The 25,283-nt window shown below is 42.3% G+C and overlaps 1 protein-coding gene across 1 annotated transcript; it reads left to right on the top strand.

Moving 5' to 3' along the window:
• The first annotated feature begins 3,942 nt into the window (after positions 1–3,942).
• LOC112869942 (uncharacterized) lies at positions 3,943–14,268 on the top strand. Its single transcript, XM_086702882.1, is given in 5 exon segments — positions 3,943–4,081; positions 4,785–4,874; positions 11,805–11,887; positions 12,368–13,225; positions 13,227–14,268. Coding segments are annotated over 5 exon segments (1,380 nt in total). The 3' UTR covers positions 13,437–14,268.
• The last annotated feature ends 11,015 nt before the right edge of the window (positions 14,269–25,283 follow it).

Here is a 25,283-nt window from a genome sequence, read left to right as displayed (position 1 = left end):
TATGAGTGTGGAGAATCCAATCAAATCGAACAGGGTGTGTCCCACAGGCTGCAGCTGTTTAGGATCTAGTAAGTCAGGGTGTGACCCTGGAATGTTGCCCTTGAATAGGTTTACTAAGGGTTTTTCCCAGTATAAAAGGGAAGTCAACCAGGTATTTGTCTTGAGAAGAAATGGAGAAGTCTGGGACACTGGAAGAAGAGGAGAACAAGAGGAATCGGCTGCTTGCCTGTGGAACTCACCACACAATCTGCTTGGCTTCACCCTCTCTCCTCCAACTCTGGGTTCTGGTGAGTTCTCCACATAGTGACATGGGAGCTGGCCTCATCCCCTTAAAATTCTGTAGATACTATCTCTCTTTAGACATCTGTCTAAGATCATTTTTTTAAAAATGTTTATTTATTTATTTATTTTGGGGTGGGGGGGTTGTGCAGAGAGAGAGGGAGAGAGATAATCCCAAACAGGCTCCTCACTCAGTGTAGAGCCTGACATGGGGCTCGATTCCATGAAACACAAGATCATGACCTGCGCCAAAATCAAGAGTCAGACAGTCAAACGACTGAGCCACCCAGGCACCCCTAGACATCTGTCTAATCAAAGCAGCTTCTGATGATCTTTATATTTCATTGTGTCAACATTTAGGCCACCATTCTCACTCCCTGTTTCTGACTATTTATGTCCCCTTCCCATATTGATCTTGAATCTACTTAATTATTTTAACCACCTACCCTAAGATCCTAGATCTTCGTTTTCCAACAAAACAACTACCAGCCACGTGTGACTATAAGCTGTAAAATCGTAAAATTAGGGCCACCTGGATGGCTCAGTCAGTTAAGCATCCGACTTCAGGTCATGATCTCATGGCTCGTGAGTTCGAGCCTCTTCGGATTCTGTGTCTCCCTCTCTTTCTGCCTCTTCCCCCCTCGCACTCTGTCTCTCTCTCTCTCAAAATGAACAAACAAACAAATATTAAAAAAAATAAAGTCATAAAATTAAATAACTGACCTTCAGATCTCAGTAGCACTGGCAAGATTTCAAGTATCCTATAACCACTTGGTCTGGCAGTTACTGTATTGTACAATGCAGATATGGGGCATTTACTTTACCTTAGGAAGTTCTATTGGCACAGTCATCTACATCTTATGTTTCTATAATTTTTCGTTGTAAATACTTCATTTTCTGCTTTTCTGAATTAATTTCTTTCTATGGATTTCATCAAGTAATAAATAGACTTCAATTAGCATGGTTACTGTGGAGACTAAATAGGCAAATATATGTAAATCTGAAAGGGCACAATCACGTTTTATACAAATTTGACTTTCTTTTTTTTCCCCGAACCTCAGGTGCAAATGGGTGAGTTAATGATCCCTTTGTTCATGATGCTTTTGCATTATTTCTCCACGAAATACATTCAGTTATTCTTGATGTCAGGGGAAAATTGGTTTATAAAAGTCCATGAATTGATTAACACCATTGTAATCTTAGTTGCTTGATATCCAAGTCTAGGGGGGACCAGACAGCAGGAGGGGACTGAGGCTTCAGAGAGCTGCCATGGATACTGGAGAACCATTGCTAGGGCATACAGCAAGAAAAACGAGATCTGAGAAATTCCGCAGTGTTCGTCTACAGGTGGAAAACAAACCCTATGTGTGTCATGAGTCTGGAAGCACTCTGCTCTGGAATCAGGGAGGGAACTGAAGAATTCTGAATGCCATAGGCTACTGAATGCACACAACACAATGTTTATCATGTTCTGATTTGTAAGAGATCTGTATTTTGACCTTTATTTTCAATCACAACTATAATCTGACATTTGACCCTGGGATAGGAGTGACCTCTTACACCCTGTTCTTAGAGTGCACCACTTGTGGTTTGTTGGGCTAGGGGGTTACACCCAGGTGAAGGTCTGGGGCTTCCTGACAGGTGAGTCTGGAAATTGTGCACAGTACTGGATCTCATGACTTCTTTCTCCATCCTCAGCTTTGCCTGCTTAGTGCTTGTACTGTCTGTGAGTGAGAACCCAGAGAAAGATACCTGGCAACTGACTTGTCGACAATGCAGGCACCGGTGAGTCAGGATTCAGCATCTTTCTGCTGAAATTACACCCTAGTGCCATATGATGGGCAGTGTTTCCTATTGGCATGCATGTTGCAAGCGGAATCGGGTGATATTGAGGCATCTGTGCTCTAATTTCCCCAGCATTCTGGGATAGTTGTTATCCATCAGGAACTTATCGATAATGAATTCCCTTCTTAACATTATGCAAATTTATGAGATCTTCCATTACGCTTGTGTATTTACAGAAGAGATAAGAGAAGTCTTCCTTCTCTCATCCAGCCCATGGCCCCAGTGACAAATAATTCACTCATTAACCATATTTTTGGATGGAATAGGCTTAGGATGGTGGTGATTGAAAGTGCTAGAGAAGAGTGAGAAGAATATAGTCCTATAGGGAGGTGGGTGTTTCAGCATGTGACTATAATTAATCCGGTGTTACAAGACCTGGTGTGAGCCTTGTTCAGTGTTGAGAGGAACAGGAGAGAGGTTTAGAAAGACTGAAGAATCAGTTTATGTTTTTTTTCCCTCCATCTTATTGCATTGTATTCTATTGTACTTTCTCATATAATTATTAGAATTTACACTTCTGAAAATTTTTTAAAAATATAACTAAACCACCACTATCATGCTTGTCCCTAATCACACATTTTTACCTCTTAGTAATCAACCTTTCATCCATATTTGACAACTGGAAAGAATTTGGAGGGAGGAGTATTTTCTTAATTGCACTACACACACTGAAAGGAGAGAGTATGGTAGGTAGAATAAAATTAGGTTCCTGAATAAATTTCTGAAAAACTTGTTTGGATAGACCCAAACAAGTCATGAGGTTTCCGTTATCCTTTAGCATGGAGACAAGTAAAGATACAAGAGAAACAGTGATAACTGGTGTCTGAGGTCCCAGAGAAGATTGGGATTGGGAGTCCTCGTGGCATAGGACTGGTCAGGGCAAGACTGTCCTCAGCACAGCCATTTCAGAGGACCCTGGCTCGTGCTGCTTGTGTTAGGAACACCTCAGTTCTGTAGCATGAAGAGAGCCATCTATGAATGTTGTTCAGTTCTGAGGAATGCTGACGATTCCTTCAAGCTTTTCTGACATTTTAGTGATCAATAATGTCTTATATTTAGTGCAGGGTTGCTAGACAGGAAACGCTCCCTACATATATGCCTTGGATCCTTCAACATTCATAACATGTGAATAAACCACTTTGTAGATGGGGGACAAGAAGTTCATATAGAGAATAAATTAAGCCAATGATTATGGTTTAAAAGCAGCACACCATAGCTATTATTTGTCTTTTGATGAATCTGTAGGGTTACTTGAAATTAATAGAGAAGAGAGTTTTAGTTATGAATTTTTATGTTTATTTATTTTTTGAGAGAGAGAGAGAGAGAGAGAGAGAGAGAACAAGTTGGGGAGACGCAGAGAGAGAGAGAGAGAGAGAGAGAGAGAGAGAGAGAGAGAGAGAGAGAGAATCCCAAGAATTGCAAAGCCTGATGTGGGGCTTGATCTCATGACTGTGAGATAATGACCTGAGCTGAAATCAAGAACTGGTCACTTAACTGACTGAGCCACCCAGGTGCCCCTCAGGCAAATATTTTATAATCACCTGTCAGAAAGTTCTAATCACCAGGTTATTGAGACACGTCCAGGTTATATGACACCACACTTCATGCGATTTTCTTTAATAAAGTATTATGAAGTCAGAGTGTGTAGATCTCTGTAAACATATCCAAAAGCTCTGCACTGACAGTGAACTGATGGGACCCCCCAAAATATATATTGATCTTTCTACACACCCAGCTCCTCTACCTCCTTCCTCAGTGCTGTCATCTCAACCCTCCTACTCTGGACATTGGTAGGGAGTGCTCTAAGCCAAAATATCCATGATGTTTCAGGAATCAGTGACATTTGAAGATATAGCTGTAGACTTCACCAAGGAAGAGTGGGCCCTGCTGGACGCATCCCAGCGAAAGCTGTTCAGAGATGTGATGCTGGAAAGTATCAATCATCTGATCTTTCTGGGTGAGTCTGCCAACACATATGTTTGCGTCCATCCATTCACTCATTGAGTAAATATCTAGAACAGCTCCCCATATCCCACTCCAAATGCTGCCCTGATTCTTTCATAACTCATAACTATGTGAAAGGAAGATGTTTCTTCACCTTGTACTTTTTGGCATCACACTAGATTGCAATCTTGACCACAAGTTCATATCTTTCTTGGTACTCAGTCTCCAGCATTCAAAATGGAACTGGAAATTCACTGGATATTTTAATTCATAATTGATTAAACATTTGAAAAATAATGACTGTTTAGTCATTATGTGGAATAATGAGACCAGAGTTGTGAAAATAACATAATTTTGATTATTCTTGTGGCTCTTATATTTATTGGATGTGTTTGAAAATAATTTTTAACCCACTGTGGAGATATTGATTCTCTCCCATTTAGAGAAGACTGAGGATTCTGCATTCTTTCTCTGAACTTGTGGGCGGGTATCAGCATCTAGCATGTTCATTGTTTTTGCCTCCAGTCCGGATTTCCTCCTGATCTGATGAAGGACCTTCAGTGTGGTTTCTGTTGAAGGTGTCATTACAGCTGACCTTCCATCATCTCTTTGTTCGTCCTTGGTAAATCCTGCCCTGGACTTGGTTATAGCAAAGATTAATTTGCACAGAACTCAAAATGCATATACTTCCCCTTCCTCCCCCCACCCCCCAACAGAGAATAATAGCTGCAAAAGATCCTTCCGGTTGGAGCAAGAAGGAGAGCTGCAGAGTGAAGGAGCTGGGTTTCTCCAAGAGCACAGTCCAGGTGAGCAGCAGGGACCTGTGGGTCAGGAGGAGCAGGTGCCTACTGTGAGTGTGTCCTTTAGAAATACTCACTGGGGGCGCCTGGGTGGCGCAGTCGGTTAAGCGTCCGACTTCAGCCAGGTCACGATCTCGCGGTCCGTGAGTTTGAGCCCCGCGTCAGGCTCTGGGCTGATGGCTCGGAGCCTGGAGCCTGTTTCAAATTCTGTGTCTCCCTCTCTCTCTGCCCCTCCCCCGTTCATGCTCTGTCTCTCTCTGTCCCAAAAATAAATAAATGTTGAAAAAAAAAAAAATTTAAAAAAAAAAAAAAAAAAAGAAATACTCACTGAAGGGGCGCCTGGGTGGCGCAGTCGGTTAAGCGTCCGACTTCAGCCAGGTCACGATCTCGCGGTCCGTGAGTTCGAGCCCCGCGTCAGGCTCTGGGCTGATGGCTCAGAGCCTGGAGCCTGTTTCAAATTCTGTGTCTCCCTCTCTCTCTGCCCCTCCCCCGTTCATGCTCTGTCTCTCTCTGTCCCAAAAATAAATAAACGTTGAAAAAAAAAATTTAAAAAAAAAAAGAAATACTCACTGAAGATTCTGTCAAGTGAGTGATACTTTCTAAAACAAAAGTGAGGACATTGGGGCAAAATGCCTCATGTGGTTACAATCCTTGCATAAATCAATCACAATGCATGTGTCCTCTTCCCCCTGTCTTTCTCTTTAGGGAAAAGGATATTCATGCAATTACTGCAATGAAACATTGGTGTAGCGGTCCTGATCCTCCTATTTAAAGATTTTTGCAACCATTTGCTGACCCAACATCTTTCCACCACTTTACATCTTTCGCATAATCAATCCTCATTTTTTCTTTTTTTTATTAATATGAAATTTCTTGTCAGATTGGTTTCCATACAACATCCAGTGCTCATCCCAACAGGTGCCCTCCTCAATGGCCATCACCCACCTTCCCCTCCCTCCCACCCCCTATCAATCCTCAGTTTGTTCTCAGTTTTTAAGAGTCTTTTATGGTTTGGCTCCCTCCCTCTCTAACTTTTTTTTCCTTCCCCTCCCCCATGGTTTTCTCTTAAGTTTCTCAGGATCCACATAGGAGTGAAAACATATGGTATCTGTCTTTCTCTGTATGACTTATTTCACTTAGCATAACATTCTCCAGTTCCATCCACGTTGCTACAAAAGGCCATATTTCTTTCTCATTGTCACGTAGTATTCCATTGTGTATATAAACCACAATTTCTTTATCCATTCATCAGCTGATGGACATTTAGGCTCTTTCCATAATTTGGCTATTGTTGAGAGTGCTGCTGTACACATTGGGGTACAAGTGCCCCTATGCATCAGTACTCCTATATCCCTTGGGTAAATTCCTAGCAGTGCTATTGCTGGGTCATAAGGTAAATCTATTTTTTAATTTTTTGAGGAACCTCCACACTGCTTTCCAGAGTGGCTGCACGAGTTTGCATTCCCACCAACAGTGCAAGAGGCTTCCCGTTTCTCGACATCCTCACCAGCATCTATAGTCTCCCGATTTGTTCATTTTAGCCACTCTGACTGGCGTGAGGTGGTATCTGAGTATGGTTTTGATTTGTATTTCCCTGACGAGGAGCGACTTTGAGCATCTTTTCATATGCCTGTTGGCCATCTGGATGTCTTCTTTAGAGAAGTATCTATTCATGTTTTCTGCCCATTTCTTCACTGGATTATTTGCTTTTTGGGTGTGGAGTTTGGTGAGTTCCTTATAGATTTTGGATACTAGTCCTTTGTCTGATATGTCATTTGTAAATATCTTTTCCCATTCCGTGGATTGCCTTTAAGTTTTGTTGATTGTTTCCTTTGCAGTGCAGAAGATTTTTATCTTCATGAGGTCCCAATAGTTCATTTTTGCTTTTAATTCTCTTGACTTTGAAGATGTGTCAAGTAAGAAATTGCTACAGCTGAGGTCAGAGATGTTTTTTCCTGCTTTCTCCTCTAGGGTTTTGATGGTTTGCTGACTCACATTCAGGTCCTTTATCCATTTTGAGTTTATTTTTGTGAATGGTGTCAGAAAGTGGTCTAGTTTCATCCTTCTGCATGTTGCTGTGCAGTTCTCCCAGCACCATTTTTTAAAGAGACTGTCTTTTTCCATTGGATATTCTTTCCTGCTTTGTCAAAGATTAGTTGGCCATATGTTTGTGGGTCCAATTCTGGAGTCTCTATTCTATTCCATTGGTCTATGTGTCTGTTTTGGTGCCAATACCATGCTATCTTGATGACTACAGCTTTGTAATAGAGGCTCAAGTCTGGGATTGTGATGCCTCCTGCTTTGGTCTTCTTCCTCAATATTACTTTGGCTATTTGGGGTCTTTAGTGGTTCCATACAAATTTTAGAATTGCTTGTTCTAGCTTCGAGAAGAATGCTGGTGCAATTTTTATTGGGATTGCATTGAATGTGTAGATAGCTTTGGGTAGTATTGACATTTTGACAATATTTATTCTTCCAATCCATGAGCATGGAATGTTTTTCCATTTCTTTATATCTTCTTCAATTTCCTTCATAAGCTTTCTATAGTTTTCAGCATACAGATCTTTTACATATTTGGTTAGATTTATTCCTAGGTATTTTATGCTTCTTGGCGCAATTGTGAGTGGGGCCAGTTTCTTTTTCTGTTGCTTCATTATTAGTATATAAGAATGCAACCGATTTCTGTACATTGATTTTGTATCCTGCAACTTCGCTGAATTCACGTATCAGTTCTAGCAGACTTTTGGTGGAGTCTATCCAATTTTCCATGTATAATATCATGTCATCTGCAAAAAGTGAAAGCTTGACTTCATCTTTGCCAATTTTGATGCCTTTGGTTTCCTTTTGTTGTCTGATTGCTGATGTTAGCACTTCCAACACTATGTTAAACAACAGTGGTGAGAGTGGACATCCCTGTCGTGTTCCTGATCTCAGGGAAAAAGCTCTCAATTTTTCCCCATTGAGGATGATATTAGCTGTGGGCTTTTAACAAATGGATTTTATGATGTTTAAGTATGTTCCTTCTATCCTGACTTTATTGAGGGTTTTTATTAAGAAAGGATGCTGAATTTTGTCAAATGCTTTTTCTGCATCAATTGACAGGATCATATGGTTCTTTTCTTTTATTAATGTGATGTATCACATTGATTGATTTGCAAATGTTGAACCAGCCCTGCATCCCAGGAATGAATCCCACTTGATCATGGTGAATAATTCTTTTTATATGCTGTTGAATTCGATTTGCTAGTATCTTATTGAGAATTTTTGCATCCATATTCATCAGGGATATTGACCTGTAGTTCTCTTTTTTTGCGGAGTCTCTGTGTGGTTTGGGAATGAAAGTAATGCTAGCTTCATAGAATGAGTCTGGAAGTTTTCCTTCCCTTTCTGGTTTTTGGAACAGCTTGAGAAGGATAGGTATTATCTCTGCTTTAAATTTCTGGTAGAATTCCCCAGGGAAGCCATCTGGTCCTGGACTCTTATATGTTGGGAGATTTTTGATAACTGATTCAATTCCTTCACTGGTTATGGGTCTGTTCAAGTTTTCTATTTTTTCCTGTTTGAGTTTTGAAAGTGTGTGAGTGCTTAGGAATTTGTCCATTTCTTCCAGGTTGTCCAGTTTGTTGGCATATATTTTTTTATAGCATCCCCTGATAATTGCTTGTATTTCTGAGGGATTGGTTGTAATAACTCCATGTTCACTCATGATTTATCTATTTGGGTCATCTCCCTTTTCTTTTTGAGAAGCCTGGCTAGAGGTTTATCAATTTTGTTTATTTTTTCAAAAAACCAACTCTTGGTTTCATTGATATGCTCTACAGTTTTTTTTAGATTCTATATTGTTTATTTCTACTCTGATCTTTATTATTTCTCTTCTTCTGCTGGATTTTGGGTGTCTTTGCTGTTCTGCTTCTAGTTCCTTTAGGTGTGCTGTTAGACTTTGTATTTGGGATTTTTCTTGTTCCTTGAGATAGGCCTGTATTGCAATGTATTTTCCTCTCAGGACTGCCTTCGCTGCGTCCCAAAGCATTTGGATTGTTGCATTTTCATTTTCACTTGTTTCAATATATTTTTTAATTTCTTCTCTAATTGCCTGGTTGACCCATTCATTCTTTAGTAGGGTGTTCTTTAACCTCCATGGTTTTGGAGGTTTTCCAGACTTTTTCCTGTGGTTGATTTCAAGTTTCATAGCATTGTGGTCTGAAAGTGTGCATGGTATGATCTCAATTCTTTTATAATTATAAAGGGCTGTTTTGTGACCCAGTATGTGATCTATCTTGGAGAATGTTCCATGTGCACTTGAGCAGAAAGTATATTCTGTTGCTTTGGGATGCAGAGTTCTAAATATATCAGTCAAGTCCATCTGATCCAGTGTATCATTCAGGGCCCTTGTTTCTTTATTGATCCTGTGTCTAGATGATATATCCATTGTTATAAGTGGAGTATTAAAGTCCCCTGCAATTACCACATTCTTAGCTTACGATTGTTTTATATATTTGGGGGCTCCTGTATTCGGCACATAGACATTTATGATTGTTATCTCTTCCTGATGGATAATCCCCATAATTATTATATAAAGCCCTTCTTCATCTCTTATTATAGCCTTTAATTTAAAGTCTAGTTTGTCTGATATAAGTATGGCTACTCCTGCTTTCTTTTGATTTCCAGTAGCATGATAGATGGTTCTCCATCCCCTCACTTTCCATCTGAAGGTGTCCTCAGGTCTAAAATGAGTCTCTTATAGACAGCAAATAGATGGGTCTTGTTTTTTTTTATCCATTCTGATACCCTATGTCTTTTGGTTGGCACATTTATTCCATTTACATTCAGTGTTATTATTGAAAGATATGGGTTTAGAGTCATTGTGATGTCTATAGGTTTCATGCTTGTAGTGATGTCTCTGGTAGTTTGTGGTCTTTGCAACATTTCACTCACAGAATCCCCCTTAGGATCTCTTGTAGGGCTGGTTTAGTGATGAATTCCATCAGTTTTTGTTTGGGAAGACCTTTATCTCTCCTTCGATTCTGAATGACAGACTTGCTGGATAAAGGATTCTTGGCTGCTTTTTTTTCCTATGCATCACATTGAAGATTTCCTGCCACTCCTTTCTGGCCTGCCAAGTTTCAGTAGATAGGTCTTCCACTAGTCTTATGGGTCTCCCTTTGTAGGTTAGAGCTTGTTTATCCCTAGCTGCTTTCAGAATTGTCTCTTTATCCTTGTATTTTTCCATTTTCACTATGGTATGTTGTGCAGAAGATCTATTCAAGTTTCGTCTGAAGGGAGTTCTCTGTGCCTCTTGGATTTCAATGCTTTTTTCCTTCCCCAGATCAGGGAAGTTCTCAGCTATGGTTTGTTCAAGTACACCTTCAGCCCCTTTCTCTCTCTCTTCCTCCTCTGGAGTTCCTATTATACAGATATTTTTCCATTTGATTGCATCACTTAGTTCTCTAATTCTCCCCTTACTCCTGAATTTTTTTATCTCTTTTCTCAACTTCCTCTTTTTCTATAATTTTATATTCTAATTCACCTATTCTCTCCTCTGCCTCTTCAATCTGTGCTGTGGTCGCCTCCATTTTATTTTGCACCTCATTTATAGCATTTTAGCTCCTCATGACTATTTTTTAGTCCCTTGATCTCTGTAGCAATAGATTCTCTGCTGTCGTCTATGCTGTTTTCAAGCCCAGTGATTAATTTTATGACTATTATTCTAATTCTCATTCTGTTATATTGCTTAAATTGGTTTTGATAAATTCGTTAGCTGTTGCTACTTCCTGGAGTTTCTTTTGAGGAGAGTTCTTCCGTTTCATCATTTTGGGTAGTCCCTGCAGTGGCTCCAAACTGCAGGGCACTTCTTCTGTGCTGTCCTGAGTAACTTGTGTTGGTGGGCAGGGCCACAGTGAGACCTGATGTCTGCTCTCAGCCCACCACTGGGGCCACAGTCAGACTGGCATGTACCTTATCTTCCCTTCTCCCAGAGGCAGGACTCACTGTGGAGTGGTGTGGCCCCTGTCTGGGCTATTTGCACACTGCCAGGCTTATGGTGCTTCTTCAATGGGATCTGGCGTATTAGCCGGGGTGGATGATCTGCAAGGTGCACAGGGGCGGGAGGGGCAGGCTTAGCTCGCTTTGCCATTGGTGGTCCCCTTTGGGAGGAGCCCTGCAGCACCAGGAGGGAGGCAGAGCTATCAGAGGGATGGATCCACAGAAGCACAGCTTTGGGCGTTTGCGCGGTGTAAGCAAGTTCGGTGACAGGAACTGGTTCCCTTTGGGATTTCGGCTGGGGGATGGGAGAGGGAGATGGCACTGGCCAGTGCCTTTGTTTCCCACCGATCTGAGCTCTGTCTTCCTGGGCTCAACAACTCTCCCTCCAGGTGTCCTCTTGCCCTCCCCACTTTCCGAGCAGAGCTGTTGACTTTTAACATTCCAGATGTTAAGTCCCACTGGCTGTCAGAACTCACTCTGTCTGGCCCCTGTGCTTTTGCAAGCCAGACTCGGGGGCTCTGCCTTGCTGGGCGAGCTGCCCCTCCACTGCCCCATCTCCCTCCCACAGGTCCGTGTAGTGCTCACCACCTCTCCGCCCTTCCTACCCTCTTCCGTGGGCCTCTTGTCCATGCTTGGCTCTGGAGAGTGCATTTTTCTAGTCTTCTGGTGGTTTTCTGGATTATTTAGGCAGATGTGGGTGGAATCTGAGTGATCAGCAGGACGCAGTGAGCCCAGTGTCCTCCTATGCCGCCATCTTCCTAATTTTCCCAATCCTCATTTTTTTCTAACTGACAATGAACTTTAAAATGTTTTTATGACCTAGAGTATTCGTTTGGCACACTTTCCCAGCTGAGTGCCAATTTCTGAAAGATACTCGCCTGGACTTTGGTGATTTTCTACATTTTTATTCCACTAATGCCATTCTAACAATTTATATTTTTTGAATTATTCTAGACATGGAAAGTCTCCGCAAAAAACAAGAAATGATATTAACACGACATATCCACAAGAAGGGCATGGCCCTGACTGTGCCAAAGGTAAGTTTCATGGGGATAGTCCCTAGACATCCAAACTAAAGGCCTAAAGGTAATGAGATAAGTTGATAATTGAGCACAATTGCCTGAATGTAATTAAGTTAGGATTAAGCTCTTTCCTGGCAAAAAGTTTTGGGTAGTTTTAAATCAGTGAAGAAATTAACATGAGTTCAAATGAATGAATAATAACCTGAGATCTAAAAAAAAAGAGGGAAAGAGACAATTGCATAAACATTGCTTATTACCTCATATTTGAAATATATATACTCTTCAAAGTTAATCTGTTAACTCTGAGGTTGGGATACTAAAAAAGAGAAAATAATGGTGCCTACAGGGGAGTAGCAACATGTGTATGCAACTAATGTTGAAAATATTTTAATAGGATGCTATTATTATTTGCTACTCTAGAATTTATAGGTAGAAAAATAAATGTATGCATGTATGTGGGCAAACCATTAACCAACTTTTGTCTTCTACCCAAAGCATAAATCTCTTGCTCCAGAGAATCCTATTGAATGCACTGATTTGGGTGATGCATTTACTCAGAGATCTGCATTGACTCAACATTTGTTAATTCACCTCAGGAGGAAACGTTACATCAGCAAACAGTGTCGAAAATCACTTAGTGAACAATCATCCCTTACTCGACATAACCAAATTCACACACAAGGCAAACTATATAAATGTCATGTGTGTGGGAAAGCCTTTAGTAATTGCTTTTGCCTTAGGAGACATGAGATGATTCACACTGGAGAGAAACCATTTAAATGCCATCTTTGTGGGAAAGGCTTTGTGCAAAGCTCTGACCTTAGAAACCACAACCAAACACACACAGGGGAGCGGCCATATGAATGCCACGTGTGTGGGAAAGCTTTTCGTCAGAATTCGTACCTGAGACAGCATGAGAATATTCACACAAGAAATAAATCATACGACTGCCATCTATGTAAGAAGGCTTTCAGTCACAGATCCTACCTTAGAAAACACGAGAGAATTCATTCTGGAAAGAAATGTTTCCAATGTCATGAATGTAAGAAAACGTTTAGTCAGAGCTCTGGCCTTAGCCAGCACAAGAGAATCCACACTGGAGATAAACCACATGTGTGTCTTCTGTGTGGGAAAGCCTTCATTCAAGGTTCAGAACTCAGACGGCACGAGAGAACACACACAGGGGAGAAGCCATATGAATGTCACCAGTGTGGGAATGCCTTCAGTCAATATTCTAACCTTCGACGACACAAGAGAACGCACACTGGAGAGCAACCATATGCATGTCAGCTATGTGGGAAAGCCTTCAGACATTATTCTTCCCTTAGACGACATGAGGGAACCCATCCCCGTGGAGAAAATCATGAGTGCCCTCAGTAAGTATTCCGACCTGAGACGACACGGTTTTACAGATACAATGAATGTGGAAGAAGTGTCAGTCACAGCTTTCACAGTGACACTCACCACAGGTTGCACATATGGAAGAAATGGCCTGCAGTCAATATGGGAGATGCTTCAGTCCTCATACTCCTCCCTCAAGAAATGTATTTGCATTTGGAAGTGAATTCATATGTATGCCATCCACATGGCAAAGCCTTTAGTCACTGGTCTGACCTTAGATAACACAGCAGAACTTATGCTGTAAGTATAATGACACAGATGTTTCCAGCAAAGCGCTCAACTTGAAAGATACTAGAGCACTTACCGGGAATTCTTGTCAATCATGAGCAAACTCCACACGGGAGAACCCTTTGGTCTGTAATCACTGCGAAGAATATTTAGCCAAATACCTGGTGTGGTGAGCGTAAGAAAAGTCCGTGAAGGAATAAACACTAAGGATGTAAGAGGATGAAGCCTCTGAGGAATACCAAACACTTCTTACAGATAATGCAGGCCTGAGAAGTTATTCAATGTAAAATCGTGGGAAATCCTTTATTCAAAGAACAACTCTTGCGGCACATGTGAAGATTCTGACTGTACGAAACACTCGCAGTGTCACGAGTGAAGGGGAGTCTTCAGTGTCCCTTATTTCTTAGTCAACAGTAAGGTTCTCACACTGAGAAGATAGCAGTCCTGAAATCAGAGTAGAGAAAACTTAAGCCAGATTTTGTATCAGAAAAAAGAGTGTGTGCATGGGTGTGTGTGTGTGTGTGTGTGTGTGTGTGTGTGTGCGCGTGTGAGTGGTGGTATTGCTACATATGAAAGTGTCCTTTAGTACTTGGCAAGTCATTGAGACTTTGAGAAAATACCTGTTTGTGGAAAATGTGGCATGGAGTATAGGAGAGTGACATGGTCTGGCAAGATCAAATGTAGGATTTTGTAAGAAGTTAAATGTTTACTGTAGATCAGCACTTGCAAATCTTGAAACAATAAAACCTGTTGCTAAAGAAGTGAAATGTTGGTGTTCTAGTTTTCTCTGTGTGGTTGTAAACAGATTCAGTTCTGCACTCCTTGGTATGTGGGTGCGAGGATCAGCAAGACTCCCCCCACCTCCCCCTTCGCCAACAGCTCCTTCCAAACAGATCAGCTCCACTCTTTCCAACTTGCCTCCGACACCATCTGTCTCCCTTCAAGCCCTGGTGGTGGCATAGTTGTGATCTTTAGCCCCACTTTCCTGGTTTCTTGGTGTCATGACCCTGGTCAGGCAAGGTCATGGAGGCACTCACTGTCAAGGACATCTAGTCCAAAATTTGGTGACCCTTCACCCTGTGTCTCTGCTACTGGAAGCAACCTGGTGCCAGAGAGATGGCAGTTGTGCCCTCCAAGCCCCCAGAAAGCTCTGTGGATTTTGTCCCCACGCTTCTCAATTGAGCTAAGTAGAAACAAGAGTTAATGCCATGACCACAGTCTACATCTTCTTAAGGTAATTCCTGATTCATGCATGCTCCAGTCACCTTAGATAAAGCCATAGCTGTTCGCCACCCCATCCCACAGACCAGAAAATAGGGCTCCAGTAGGATAAAATCCCTCAACCTATGAGCTGCCACATAAGCTGTTTTGTTTTTTTTTAAATAATGAATGTAATGTACTTCTCCCCTAGAAAATTAAGCATTCTCACAAAGGGGATGTCCCTGCTTTGTCTCCAAGGCTTAGAAATATTGTCCTTTGACCAACACCAATATTGAACCTAAACATCAAGGGGAAATACTCCAAGGAGCTCCACTGGGCTGGCCTGTGCGCTTGCCATTCCAGCTCAATCCCAAAAACATGGGCCTGAGACCAAATAAATGAGCACATTCCTGATTGAAACTGATATATCATTAAAAAAAATCTCCACCAGCGATTCTATGGTCCAGGTAGGGTAGAAACATGTCAACTCATGTGCAAGGGTGATGAGCAACCGACATCTGCCTCAGGGAAAGTATGCTCCATCCACACGTTGTAGTTGAATTGAACTGGAATTCTGAGCAACCACCTTATTTGATACCTATCTGGTACCTCATCCAGGAATCACCATCCCTGTCCCCTGGTCTGTGTGTCACCAGGAGGGAAGGGATAGGTCCTGGTTCCACCTGGGGGGTGGGGTCTGTGCTAGTGTTGGGACCCCTATGATGGATGCACACACCCCCATGTCCCAGTGGGATTTATCCATGCCCACATGGATGTGTGCTGGGGAGTCATACTGAGATTAAGGGACTTCAGTGTAGGGCTGATCACATACAATTATATGATCACAGTGGGCCATACTCACACAAGATTCGTCTGAGTGGCACACAGACAGCCTGACCAAGTGGAGAGGTCCCTCATGGATGATATCTTCCAGTGGCTACAGTGTGGGGCCACTACCCAGGAAGCTAGGATGGCAAAGAAACTCCCCAGAGGAGAGGGGTTGGAGAAGGTGCTTACCTGTGGAGATGACGTCTCTCAACAACAATATAGGGAGTCTCTGAGCCAGAGAATTATGAATGAATGACAGGAGCTTGGAGACACTGATAGTCATGGTTTATCTTATTTCCTGCTAGTAGACATTAGGTGGGGATTCACGGGGTATGCACAGAAGATATAGCCATACTAAAAACGGCTTAAAATCTACAAATTTGGGCTATGTTTAGAGCAATTCAGTGTGTAAAAATTTGAATTTGGCAACAAGAGCTTTTGAGCTAAAGGGCTCTGTCCCCTGTCAATAAATAAACAACATAGGCCTGATATGCAGAGACCATCTTTGGCTCATCTTTAAACCATGACTGATCATTTCAAATGATTTGCCTTCATGTTTGCTGATTAGTTTTTCTCCTGATCAAATCCAATGCTAGGAGCCCTCTTATGATATGTTTTTTTTTTTCATTTCAGCTATTATAATTTTCAACTCCAGAATTTCTATTTAACTCCATTTTATAATTCATGTATTGAAACTCTTGATTTGGTAAAAGCACGTTCTTCCTGGTGTCCTTTATTTTTTTTTAAAGCATCTTTAAAATACTACTTTTAAAGCCATGTCCTTAGGGGCAGTGTCTTCAATTTCCTTACTTCCTCTCTCCATCCCCAGAATGAACTGTACTTCATTGCTTTTTTTGTTTGTTTCAAATTGTTATTTAAATATAGTTAGTTCACATATGGTGTAATATTGGTTTCAAGAGTAGAACTCAGGGATTTATCACTTACAGATGACACCTGGTGTCTAGGATGAGCATCCCAACAAGTGCCCTCTTTAATGCCCATCACCTGATTGGCCCATCCCCCCATCTCCCTCTCCTCCAGCAACCCTCAGTTTGTTTTCTCCAGTTAAGAATCTCTGTGGTTTGCTTCTCTCTCGCTCTCGCTCTCTCTTCCTTCCCCTACATAGAAGTACTAAAAAAGAGCTGGGGGGTGAGGGTGGGACTCCAATACACATAACGTAAATGCCTTATAGTATAAGAAAAGGTTTATAATGAAAATAAGAACTGTTCTAGAGACGAAGAATACCAATAAGCAGTACACATTAACAGCCCTGGTCCCATAGGTCAAGCCACGAGGGTTTGTTTTTTTTTTAAACACTCAGTCTGGACCTCCATATCCAAATAGGTAATATGTAAATAGTTGTGCTTAGATAGGTTTAATAAACAAGACTATAATAATGAGATATGCAAAGAACTATGGAAATTAATAGTTTTAAGCATGCATTGAACATTAAAGAGAAATACACAGAGGGGCGCCTGGGTGGCGCAGTCGGTTTAGCGTCCGACTTCAGCCAGGTCACGATCTCGCGGTCCGTGAGTTCGAGCCCCGCGTCGGGCTCTGGGCTGATGGCTCAGAGCCTGGAGCCTGTTTCTGATTCTGTGTCTCCCTCTCTCTCTGCCCCTCCCCCGTTCATGCTCTGTCTCTCCCTGTCTCAAAAATAAATAAACATTGAAAAAAAAAATTTAAAGAGAAATACACAGAAATTTAATACATTAATGAAAGAGTATAAATCACAAATAAACATGTAAAGCAAAGAGAATAAATAAATATCCAGAAATATAAGAATAAATAAATGATTGCTATCTGATAGCAAATTTTACAGTAGAATATCCACCCAGGCAAATCAAGGAATAGTTTCTATTCTCTATGTACAGACCACTTCTAAATATTATTGTCATTAGATTTCTCAAAAGAGATATAAGTTGATTTTCCTCTTCTGCAGGAGCCTGAACGACTCCATTCAAATTTATTTTCTCATCCTTTCCCAGACATGCATATAGTTACAAATTAAGGCAAAGGATGGAGAACTTACTTCCTTTAAAGAGCAAAGTAAGAATTACACCAATTTCTCAACAAAAGTGAATAAAAGTCAATGAATTATCAATAAGGTGCTCAAAAAAGTTAATTATCTGTCAGAATTCTAAAGTTAATGAAAAACCCTTTAAAAAAACAGTATTAAAGACATTTTCATCTGAGAACATGTAGTACTTTCCATAGAAAGGTGCTCTTCAGATAAATGAAAGTTATCCCAAATGATGGAAACCTAAAGATAAAGGAAAGGATACAGAAGAACAAAAAAGGCACGTTTTCATGTGATTAAAAACGATCAAGTTTTGTATAGCACTGTTAATTTTTTTAAAAACTCATGTATGGCATATAAACACACACAAATATATATATATATATATACACACACACACACACACACACACACACACACATATACATACGTATATACATACGTATGTGTGTATATATATATATATATATATATATATATATATTTCCTTCTTCATGGGTTATGTACTGTCATACCACTGTGTTAGTTTATATATTGTACTGTAATGTAATTGTACTATGTCATTAAACTATCATGCTGGTGTTACAGTACATAATTACAGTTAAAACCCAAAGAGATGTAAAATACTAGTTCATACTTCATATTCATATTTAATAACCCAAGGGTGTAAGTCTTCCTTTATGAATAATTACTGGACATATAAATGAATGAAATTACCCAACCTAAAGATGTAGAATGGCAGAATGGATTAAAAATTTTAAACAGAAGGACAAACAAAATCATGATGCAATTATATAATGTCTACAAGAGATTCCGCTTAAATCTAAAGCTACAACTAGGTTAAAAGTTAAAGGGGGGAAAAGATATGCCATGGAAGTAGTCACCAAAAGAGAGCTAAGGTACTTATTTTAATATCAGACAAAACAGACATCAAGTCCAAAACTGTTACAATAGATAAACAAGGAATATATATATTAATGTTTATTTATTTTTGACAGAGAGAGACAGAGCATGAGCAGGGGAGGGGCAGAGAGAGAGGGAGACACAGGATCCGAAGCAGGGTCCAGGCTCTGAGCTGTCAGCACAGAGCTGGATGCGGGGCCTGAACTCACAGACCACGAGATCATGACCTGAGCCAAAGTTGGACACTCAACTGACTGAGCCACACAGGCACCCAAGGATACTATATATTGATTAAAGAATCTGTAGTATAAGGAGATATAATACTTATAAATATATATGTGACAAATATTAGAAGTCCCAAATATATGAAGCAAACATTGACAAAATCAAAGGGAAAAAAGGAAATACTTCCACAATAATGGAGACATCAATACTTATTTTCAGTAACGGATACAAGAATCAGATAGAAGTTCTGTATAGAAAGAAAGTGACTTAAACAGCAGCATATCAGTTAGTCCTCACAGATATATGATACACTCCACCACCAACAGCATAACAAATCAAGCACATGGGGAACATTCTCTGGACCAGACCATATGTTTGGCTGCAAAAAACTTTTTTTTTTTTTTTAATTTTTTTTTTCAACGTTTATTTATTTTTGGGACAGAGAGAGACAGAGCATGAACGGGGGAGGGGCAGAGAGAGAGGGAGACACAGAATCGGAAACAGGCTCCAGGCTCTGAGCCATCAGCCCAGAGCCCGACGCGGGGCTCAAACTCACGGACCGCGAGATCGTGACCTGGCTGAAGTCGGACGCTTAACCGACTGCGCCACCCAGGCGCCCCGCAAAAAACTTTTAATAAATTTAAAGAGATTGAAATCATACAAAGTACTGTTTCTGCTCACAATGGAAAATAAATAGAAATCGATGACAGAAGGAAAACTGGAAAATTTGCAAATATGTGGAAATAAAACAATATACATATATTTTAATTTTTAATGTTTACTTATTTTTGAGGGGGCGGTGACAGAGAGACAGAGAATCTGAATCGGGCTCCACGCATCAGCACAAAACCTGACTTGGGGCCTGAACTCACTAACCGTGAGATCATCACCTGAGCCAAAGTCAGACATTAAACCGACTGAGCCAACCAGGCCCTCCAACAACATATTCTTTTTTTTTTTTTTTAGTTTATTTACTTATTTTTGAGAGAGTGTGAGCATGAGCAGGGGAAGAGCATGAGCGAGAGAGAGAGAGAGAGAGAGAGAGAGAGAGAGAGAATCCCAAGCAGTCTCCACACTCAGTGTAGAGCCCGACGCAGGGCTCAAACTCACAAATTGTGAGATCATGACCTGAGCCAAAATCAAGAGTCACTTAACCAACTGCAACACCCAGGCGCCCCCCAACAGCATATTCTTAACAACCAATGAGACAAAGGGGAAATCACAAGGGAAATTAGAAAACATCTCGAGACAACTGAAACAAAAACACAATATTCTAAAACCTGTGTGATGCGGTGAAAGCAGCACTAAGAGGGAAGTTCATATATGGAAACACATAAAATGAAATCTTATCTAAACCTAATAACCTAACTTCACATCCTTATAAACCAGGAAAAGATGAGCAACCTAAACCTAAGGATAGAAGAATGAAGAAAAATCATAAAGATTAGAGGAGAGGAAAAGAAAGAAAAGTGACATAGGAAATATTTTAGGGGAGGTGGGGTGGCTCAGTCAGTTAACCATCTGACTTTGGCTCCAGTCATGATCTCATGATACAGTTCAAGCCTCACATTGGGCTGTCAGCCCAGAGTCGACTTTGGATCCTCTGTCCCCTTGCATCTCTGCCATTCCCCCACTCGTTCTCTCCCTCTCCTCCCCCCTCTCTCTCTCTCATCCCCACCCCCTCCCCAAAATTAATAAAGGTTAAAAAATTAAAAAAATATTTTAGAAAGTCAGTATTTGAAAACAAAACAAAAGACAAAATTTTAGGTACATTACACATAAAAAAAGAGAGGACTCAACTAGCAGAATGAGAAATGAAGTGGGGTTATGTCAGAGTGACAGAAATATAAAAAGTATTACAAAATGATTTGAATATTTGTATGCTAACAAATTAGGTAACCTAGATGAAACCAAAGTGATTTCCATGGGGATCCATTTCACGGACTTTCCTTTATGTCCATGATTTTGAGGGATTGCTTGTATGTGTGTTAGCAATGTGTGGGGTGGGGTGCGAATATTATTTTGGGACACTCTTCCAACACCTGGATCTCTCAGGATGCACAGGCATCTTTCCCTGGTGACACCCCCCCCCCCGCCCCATTGACTATCCAAACTCAGTAGCCCCCACCATGAACCTCCACCAGCAGGAGGCCTCTAATTTCCCTAGAAGCCAGAATGGAAGTGCTTGTCCAATTCGGGAGGCAGACACGATGCGGAACCTTTCTAGTAGTTGTTCTGATGGAATCAAAGCATCAAGGTGATACAGCCATGTAGTTTTTCATCACCACCCTGAGGTGGAGGACCACTTCCAATGAAAATTGAATTCTTTTCTTTCTCACATTTTTTAAGAATGGACTAAGGTCTTAGAGTTTCTGTTTCTCTCTTTGCTGTGTTTGTCACGAATGCGTCCTTGGTGGTGAGGAAAGAGTAGTGGCTATTCTCTCTGTGTTGTGTGTTCCCACAGCATCCACACAGGCTGATGCCCATGTATACCACCAAGAGGGCATCTGTCCTGGAATCACACCTCCTGGGTGAGCCTCCTAGCATGACACCTGATATAAGAGCACTGTACCCATCAGCTTCTCCCTCACAGAAGAGAGGAGAATTGCTTTTGAAACAATAACATAGCCCTCCTTGTCCACTTGCTAGGTCCTGGCAGGGGCTGAGGCTACAGAACCAGTGAGAGAAGCAAGCGGGTGTCATTGGAGTCTGAAGATGGTAGGCTCCAGACCCGGGAAGAACGGACATGTCAGGGTCAGGCACTCAGACAGGAGTAGGTGTCTCATCCTGGAACAGGGGTGAGCTTTGTGCTCCAGGAAGGTCTGGAATGGATTGGCTCATGTCACTACATTAAATAGGGGGACTTGATTTTTTTCAGACCAGTCATGTGTGAGTTACTATCATCTAACACCGTCCAGTGAGAATGCAATTGATTTTCTAGGAAGAGATGACAACCAAAGGGAGAGATAATTCCTGGCAGAAACAGGTCCAAACTTGGTGCCTACCAACGGATATTTGAAGAACAGGGAAAGGTGTGCTTGTGCCCTGGTCTCGCTCGCCTTCTCCCCCGCCCACTATCTGGTGAATTCTCCTTGGGGAGTGGTCCTGACAGTGGCCCGTGCCAGGCTGGCGAGGTGGAGTGAGGGCCTAGATGTGAGGTGAGGCCAGCTGAGGGTTGAGAGCATTGGGAAGGCCTGTGGGGATGGCTGTGGCAGGGGTAAGGATGCTGCATGTAAGGGTGGGGCCGTGGTATGGTGCCATGGAGTGAGGCCAGGCAGAGGCTGAAGGAAGCGGTGGGTGGGGCTGGAGGGCACCAGGTTGGGAGAGGGCCATGCCTCGAGGGCAGTGGACAGAGGCCACAGGAGCAGCCTCCTGGAGAAGATTGGAAAGTCCAATTCCAAAGTGCATACCACATCCAATAACGCCAATCTTCAAGGAGAGAAACCATCCAGAGTGCCAACAGCACTGCCGATGGAGGCCCTCCATCTTGGCCAGTGGGGCCGCTAGCTTTTGCACTGCTGTGGGAGAAAGGTGATCGCTTGGATGACACTCAGAAATGCCCCACCGATAGGATTCCACCTTGTTCCTTGGCTCTGGCCCTTCAGGATCTGAAAGACATCCCCCTGACACAGTGTCCATGGCTAATGCCAGCCAGGCCATGAGAAATGGTGGCAATCACACCAATATTCCCCAATGGGAGAAAAAGCTAAATAGAATGTCCAAGTTGGTGGGCAAGAAGAAAGGGCCCCAAACGAGGAGAGTCGGAGACAGGGAGCCCCCTGCATCAACACAGGGACTTGTCAGGAACAGCGATTTGGGTCACAAGACCAAGTGCCAAGGCAGCTAGTCCCAAGGGGACATGGAGCATAGGATCCCATTCCTCCGAATGTCCTAGCAAGCATAGTTACCATCCTAGAGACAGAAAGGGGAATGGGGAGGGCAGGGCAGGGTGTGGAGTGAAGGGACATTGGAAATAGGTCATGGACACACTGCTCCCATTAGGAAAGTGAGAAGCTTGAACATGGAGGACTGAAGGGGCTGAAGGGGCCCCCAACCACAGGAACATACATGATGCCAGGGGCCCCAAAAGCTTCTGGGTAGGCAAATAAGAAAAGCGAGGTTATGAATGAAACAGGCATACACACACATGTCTCTTTTTCCTAGAATAAAGATGATTCTGAAAAGTCTATCTCCGTATACATACTATTTACAAATGCATGAAGGGCACCTGGGGTTTTCAGTAGGTTAAGTGTTGGGCTTCGGTTCAAGCCATGATCTCACAGACTGTGGTTTTGAGCCCTGTGTCAGGCTCAGTGCTGACAGCTGGGAGCCTGGAGCCTATATCAAATTCTGTATCTCCCTCTTTGTCTGCCTTTCCCCTGCTCCTGCTCTGTGTCTCTCTGTCTCTCAAAAATGAATAAACATTAAAAATTTTTTTCTTAATGCATGTAAATGCTAAACCACAAGGGTTAATTCCTAGTTTCTTGGAGGGACAACAGCACAGCTGATTGAATTAATTGGATTAAAGTGATCGAGAGGTCACGTGACCTTGGGCCGATATAAAGGTCAGGGAAGGAAGGAAGCTTCTCTCACTGACCATTCCTCATGCATTCGGACGCTGATTCTCCTCCACTGGAGTCTGCCTGCCACACATTGTTCTGAACGTCTCTGACACACAGTGGGAGCACATTTGCATTTCAGGTGGGTTGGGATGATTTCGGCCTCACCTGAGCTAGCAGAGAAATTGGACAGGGACGAAATGGAAGTTGTGATGTGCCTCTACTCACCAGGTGAATAGTCTTTAGTGTTGATGACTATTCTGGGGAAAGAGACTGAGGAAAGTCATGTATCTCAATATTCCTGAGGACATGAGGTTCAGATTCGAAAGGAACTGAACCCCAGAGTCTGATTGGTGTGGGGCATGTGGGAGCAGCGACAGCATCCTGCTCCATTTCACCACTGGGTCTGAAAGCCTAAAGAATTCACTCCGAGTTCACCGGAGTTTCGATATTCATTTCCCATGGTTTACAAGGAAATTCAGAGTGGGGACCTAGAAAGAAACGATAAATAAGAGTTCAGACCCTCACCTTGGAATATTCCAATCTAGCAGAAGGGATACTGGGTTTTTGGAATTGATTTTGTATTTGAAAATGGCTTCCTTTTATGTCAAATGGGCAGTTCTGGTTTTTGAGAGTCAAGCATACTTGTGTATGTTGGGGCAGTATTTCTCGTGTAAGTCAGGGCAGTATTTCCTGTGGTTTTCATACCAGAGTACATTTGAAAGACTTCATGAAAGTCTCTCCCTGGAGTCACTCAAGACCATCTCCCCTGCCTTCCCTAAGGTTTCCCTGCTGGGGGTGGGTCCTCAGTAGACTGTGTAGAACATGCAGGAAGGAGAGGTCATGCAGGCTGAAGACTGTATTTGACCTGGAGGTCATGACGCTCCCTCATGCCTGTTGGGAGAAGGGGTACATGAAAGAGTCAAATATCTATGTGAATATGACTCTCCTTTCTCTTTTGACTCAGGAAATCCAGAAATCCCTATCCGCAGAAGGCTGACCTGACCCTCCAAGGAGGTGGGGCAGATGGCAGCAGGTCACACCAAGCAAGAATTTTACAGACCCTTGAATGCCCCAAAATGGAAGAGGCAACACAGGGTCCCCATGGTGTACAGGAATCCCAGGCCAGTGGAGGAGGATCCTAGGGTAAGTGGATCCTTGGAGGTGTGGTGAAGCAGCGGGTGGGAGCCACTACTCTGGAGATGGGGATTGCACATGACAAGCTCTGTGTCCTTCTGTCAGTTATCCTTTCCTAGCCAAGGATGGTCTGCCTTGGAATCTCCCCAGCAGGCTCATTAGGATCTTCAGATCTGCGGATCAAACTTACTTGTACATAGGTCAGGTCTAGGCTGGTGTTTGTCCAAATCTTTCCATGTGGCTCATTTCTATTCAGTCTGAAATCTCCAATCCCTGCTGTGGTCCCTCCCCCCACAGAGGTTCAAACATATTAAATATCCCGGAGCTCACAAGTCGTATATGATGTACCCTGTCCAGAACCCATCTTCCGCTCCCAGAATATGTCTTTCTCTGTCATAGACTCTAAGTCTAAAGTTCTCTTTTGTCCAGCAAAAAGGGGACACAGCATTAAAGCGAGAGATGGCTAAGGTCTGGGCAAAGACAAGAGACCCAAATCAGGGTTCTTGCCCCTTATTTATTAAGATCAGAAGGCTTACAAACGTGATGGGCATGCACAAAAAGACCAAGAAACTGTGAACATTAACTTGGGGACGTGAGGGAAAATGGGGGTTTTGAAGATATACAGTGTTTGGGGTTTGGGTCAGTATTAAACAAAATCCTGGCCCCGGGCAGATAGGCAGACTATTGTTAAGGGCAGACAGGAGGTACTGTGCCTGTTTATCTTTGTCAGCTTAGGGGATGAGACATACAGGGAGAATAGCCTCAGGGTTAACAAGGCACCTTTTCTTTTGTTAACCATCTCCTCTCCAGGTTGCTTGGCCTGCAGCGCAGTGCCCATTGTCCAATTCACCAGTTTACCTAACTTGGCCCTTTCCTCCTGTGAAAGCAGCTTTTCTGCTATAGTACTAAT

The sequence above is a fragment of the Puma concolor genome, chromosome B1, assembly GCF_028749965.1.
Source record: "Puma concolor isolate L17-30 chromosome B1, mPumCon1.1.hap2, whole genome shotgun sequence".
NCBI lineage: Eukaryota > Metazoa > Chordata > Mammalia > Carnivora > Felidae > Puma > Puma concolor.
The sequence above is the reverse complement of the archived record's forward strand: the minus strand, read 5'-3'. Positions and strand labels throughout refer to the sequence as shown.